Raw genomic sequence first — 4672 nt, forward strand, 5'->3', positions numbered from 1 at the left:
GGCGTGCGGCCAGCCCAATCGGGGCGCGCGGGGCGGGGCGGGGCCGCGGCCGTCGGCGGGCTTGTGTCCCGGCCCGGCCTCCCCCGCCTGCCCGCCGCCGGCCCACAGCCGCCGCGCCTCCTCTTCCCCACCATCCCCGCCCCCCCACCAGCGGAGACCCAGCGGAGCCCCCGCGGAGCCGACGCACCGCCGCCGGGCAGGGGCCGGCGTGGAGGGCGGGGGCGGGGTTCGCCCTCGCCCCGAGCCTCGCTCTGGTCCCTCCCCGGAGCGGCTGCCAATCAACGGAGCGAGAAGCCGGGTTGGCGGAGGGGAGGCTGTTGCCCAGGAGCCGCCGCCCGGCCTCTCCGCCCCCTCGCCCGCCTCCTCCACCCCTCCTGCCCTCCCCCGGGACCTGAGTAGGGGCGCAGCGTGGGAAAGGGATGGTTGAATTTTAACCGGAGGCAGAGCGTGAGCGGGATCAGTGTGTGCGGAGCGCGAGCCCCCGAGCGCGGAGAGGCGCCGCTGCTGTTAACTCCTCCCTGCCCGCCGCGCCGACCCTCCCCCGGAGCCCCCGCGCAGCCAGCATGAAGCGAGCCCACCCCGAGTACAGCTCCTCGGATAGCGAGCTGGACGAGACCATCGAAGTGGAAAAGGAGAGTGCGGATGAGAATGGGTGAGTTGGCCGCGGCAGCGCGGAACCCGGGCAGGAGGCTGGCCGCGGTGACAGCGGGCGAAGCTCCACTGACCTCTGCGCATCTCGGTCCGGCCACCGTCCGGCGTGAGGGACCCCCCAGCGCTTCCAAACCCAAGTTGGCAAAACAGTCTGAGGGCGGGGAGGGCGTGCGGGAGACCCCTCGTATCACATCCCCTCGCTTAACAGCGATTCTTGTTTTTTCCCCCTCATGCAGAAACTTGAGTTCGGCTCTAGGTTCCATGTCCCCAACTACATCTTCACAGATCTTGGCCAGGAAACGACGAAGAGGCGTGAGTCTCTTTCCAGTGATTCTTGTTTTGTTTTGTTATTAATTAATGGAAAGAACTACCTTGCTTCATTTTGAAATTTAGTCTTGATGGAAATATCCTCCTTTGTTTTGTCCGCTTTCTACAGATCATTGAGAAGCGCCGACGGGACCGGATTAATAACAGTTTGTCTGAGCTGAGGCGGCTGGTACCCAGTGCTTTTGAGAAACAGGTAATGGAGAAAGTGGGTAGAGCTCTCAGCGTAGCTGTCCACACCTTCGGAATCCTTCCCCTCGTTAATCTCAACCTTATCTGTGTCTCGAAAAATAACCATATTGCTTGCACCAGAGATGAATCATATACAGATTCCAACATATTTTGCGAAGACAACCCATTTTGCTTTAGTTTGTACTTTTATGATTTGCAGAGCATATACATGCATATCTATTTTAAGCTGTTCCCCAAAGGCACTTGGTGCCCAATCATTTTTTAATTTTTATTTTTTTGCCATGCTCTTCTCTAGGGATCTGCTAAGCTAGAAAAAGCCGAAATCTTGCAGATGACTGTGGATCACCTGAAAATGCTGCACACTGCAGGAGGGAAAGGTACATCTCACTAGTCTCCTGGCGGCCCTGAGTGTTCTGGGTAGAATGAGCAGCTGCAGCAGGCCAGCGTTGGTGCAGTCGCTGCTTATTTTTTGCTGTGTGCTTTGGGGGTGGGGAGAGAATGGTGTGGCGTGTACAGTTGCCTGTCAGGGCATTTTCAAATGCACAGAGGATTTTCTCCAGTGAATTCATCACCCCAGTCCTCTTCAGAGCAAGCTAATGCACCTTCTCTTGGAGAATACCTTTTGTGTGTGAGGTGCCCTAAAGTTGTGACAGTCCTGATTAAAATCAGGTAGCTCTCACCACATTTGTTTATTGACATCTTGAGAAAAAGACATATTTTTTTAAGTATATGGTTATAATTTTATTTTATTTTATTTATTTATTTTTTTTAAAGATTTTATTTATTTATTTATTGGAGAGCGAGCGAGAGAGAAACAGCATGAGAGAGGAGAGGGTCAGAGGGAGAAGCAGGCTCCCCGCTGAGCCGGGAACCCGATGTGGGACTCGATCCCAGGACCCTGGGATCATGACCTGAGCCGAAGGCAGTCGCTCAACCAACTGAGCCACCCAGGCGCCCCTGGTTATAATTTTATTGACAGCATTTAAAAAAAAAAGAAAGCTCCTACATGACTCTTGAGGAAAGAAACCTGTTGTGGTTAATTAGAGAAACCCTAACAGAAGATAGGAGACCAGGGTCTGTGTGTCTGTCTCCAGCCGGAAAATACTTCACTCAGGACCAAGTGCCTAAAAGCTCCATGATGATAACTTACATCTGTGTGTCTAATGAATTTCACTGCTCTGTGGTTTTTCTGTCCTTGATGTATTTTTTGTTGTTGTTGGGGGAAAACATTAAAGGAATGAACGTAGTTTCATCTGCTGGTAGGGTATAATTCCACTTTCTGCTCAGCAGCTTCTAATTGGGCTTTGAACTTGCATTAGCAAAGACATACTTCTCCTGTTGATTAATGCAAAGACTTTGGTCGACTCCAGAGTATTTGGACCTTCATAAGAACCCGTATGTGCCGTTTTTGAGGTTGTAGGTATTTCTCTGCCAGGAAGAGCTGCCTTTTGGTATTGAAGACATGCGGGAAATGAGCAAAGCCTTGAGGTTTTTCTTTTGTTCTTTCCCTCAGGCTATTTTGACGCACACGCCCTTGCTATGGACTATCGGAGTTTGGGGTTTCGGGAGTGCCTGGCAGAAGTTGCCCGTTATCTGAGCATCATTGAAGGACTAGATGCCTCTGACCCCCTTCGAGTTCGACTGGTCTCACATCTTAACAACTACGCCTCCCAGCGGGAGGCGGCCAGTGGCACCCATGCAGGCCTTGGACACATTCCCTGGGGGAGCGCCTTCGGACATCACCCGCACGTCGCGCACCCCCTGCTGCTGCCCCAGAACGGCCACGGGAACACTGGCACCACGGCCTCGCCCACGGAACCACACCACCAGGGCAGGTTGGCTTCAGCACATCCGGAGGCGCCCGCTCTGCGGGCGCCCCCTAGCGGCGGCCTCGGACCGGTGCTCCCTGTGGTCACCTCCGCCTCCAAACTCTCGCCGCCCCTGCTCTCCTCGGTGGCTTCCCTGTCGGCCTTCCCCTTCTCCTTTGGCTCCTTTCACTTACTGTCTCCCAATGCACTGAGCCCTTCGGCACCCACGCAGGCAGCAAACCTTGGCAAGCCCTATAGACCTTGGGGGACGGAGATTGGAGCTTTTTAAAGAACTGATGCTGTAGAATTGAGGGAAGGGAACACTTAACAATCCCAGCTGAGCTGGGCTGTTGCCAACATCACCTTAAAGTCGTCAGTAAAAGTAAAAAGGAAAAAGGTACACTTTCAGATAAATTTTGTTGAAAGACTAAAGGTTTGTTGGTTTACTTTTTCTTTTTTTTTTTAATATTTTTTTATCACGTCATGTATTAGCAGTTTTAAAAAACTAGTTGTTAAATTTTGTTCCAAACATTAAACTGAAATAGTGAGTATAAATCAACACTTGGTAATAGGTTTGTTCTATGCCTCATTACTTTGTAAACCTCTCTGTCTGAGAATGATCCCATTTTCGCCTCAAAGTTTGGGGAATTTTTAACATTTAGTATTTTGGTCTGTTTTTCTTCTTGTATAGTTGAAGTCTGTTTTTAGAATTAATTTTCCAAACCACTAAGTTCAATGTTAACATGATGCTATTTGTTAATATTTTGACAGTTAAGATGTTGTATAAATAATATTCTTTTGCGGGGGTGGGGGGTGGGGGAGGATCTATGTTGAATTTTATATTTCTGAACAAAGCGTTGACAAATCAGATGATCAGCTTTATCCAAGAAAGAAAATGAGTTAATTCTCTGCCTCCTGCAGCAGTCAGGTGAGTGTATAAACCATCAGGGGCTCTGAGTCCATACGACCAACTGCTGTCATCTGCCAGGATTTGTCAGTTCTGGCTTAGGTAGGAGAGAGCCACTTGAAGGCCAGATCCCCATTTGGAGTTGGTGGGGAGGAGATAGAAGGTAATTGCATAGAATATGCCCACATTTACCAGCCCCAAGCAATGCAGTGAAGTTGCAATCTCACGGATCTCAAATTCACAAGTGTTGACATGGATAAGTGATCTCAGGGGGCAAGCGGTCAATGGAACAGTCCAGTGGAACCTGTTAAATGCATAGCCTACTTCTTCCCGGAACTGCTAGGGTTTCTTTTAACTGGATATTTTTATGTTGTGTTTTCCTTTTCGGTGCATGGAAATGTGGTTGTTGAGATATTCAAAAGGGCTTTGCGGCCTTCTTTTGGTTTAATTTGGTTCAGGCTAGAAAAGCATCATTTTACAGGTTTATTCTTTTAGCAGGTGTAATGTAAACAACCTCCACTGAACTGGGTTTGGCCTCTGTTGTACTGATGTGTTGTGACTAAATAAAAAAGGAAGAACAAACTGTTCCGCTGTATATGTCTTACAAGCCTTGGCCTTTCCCTTTATTGGCTCAGAAGAGAGAAATTTTCTCTCATTTTCATTTTGCCTGGCCACCAGTTTTCTTAGGTTGAATGACTTCATTATTTTTGGAATTCTAAACTGTGTGACTTTGCTGTTGAAGAAGGTGACTGCATTACGGCGCAGAGTTTTGGCCTGACTCCCACCAGGA

The 4672-nt window shown here is 49.7% G+C and overlaps 1 protein-coding gene across 3 annotated transcripts; it reads left to right on the forward strand.

Moving 5' to 3' along the window:
• The first annotated feature begins 384 nt into the window (after window positions 1-384).
• HEY1 (hes related family bHLH transcription factor with YRPW motif 1) lies at window positions 385-4461 on the forward strand. Of its 3 annotated transcripts, none has more exons than XM_021687174.1 (5): window positions 385-652; window positions 888-963; window positions 1088-1171; window positions 1463-1544; window positions 2681-4461. In XM_021687174.1, exons 1-5 carry the CDS (start codon window positions 564-566, stop codon window positions 3262-3264), a joined length of 915 nt encoding a protein of 304 aa, XP_021542849.1. In that variant the 5' UTR covers window positions 385-563; the 3' UTR covers window positions 3265-4461. The 3 variants fall into 3 exon arrangements, with proteins under 3 accessions (XP_021542849.1, XP_044768323.1, XP_021542858.1); XM_044912388.1 differs by having other exon boundaries at window positions 561-652; window positions 1088-1183; window positions 2681-3499; XM_021687183.2 differs by lacking the exons at window positions 385-652; window positions 888-963; window positions 1088-1171; window positions 1463-1544 and adding an exon at window positions 2174-2232 and having other exon boundaries at window positions 2679-3499.
• The last annotated feature ends 211 nt before the right edge of the window (window positions 4462-4672 follow it).

This window comes from Neomonachus schauinslandi, unplaced genomic scaffold (assembly GCF_002201575.2).
Source record: "Neomonachus schauinslandi unplaced genomic scaffold, ASM220157v2 HiC_scaffold_1682, whole genome shotgun sequence".
NCBI classification, from domain to species: domain Eukaryota; kingdom Metazoa; phylum Chordata; class Mammalia; order Carnivora; family Phocidae; genus Neomonachus; species Neomonachus schauinslandi.

Excerpts from the sequence above, each read along its gene's own strand:
- HEY1 (XM_044912388.1), top strand. The coding sequence starts at position 564 with ATGAAGCGAGCCCACCCCGAGTACAGCTCCTCGGATAGCGAGCTGGAC. Across the intron at positions 653-887 it reads GAGAGTGCGGATGAGAATGG|AAACTTGAGTTCGGCTCTAG; the intron begins GTGAGTTGGCCG and ends CCCCTCATGCAG. Across the intron at positions 1,545-2,680 it reads GCACACTGCAGGAGGGAAAG|GCTATTTTGACGCACACGCC; the intron begins GTACATCTCACT and ends TCTTTCCCTCAG.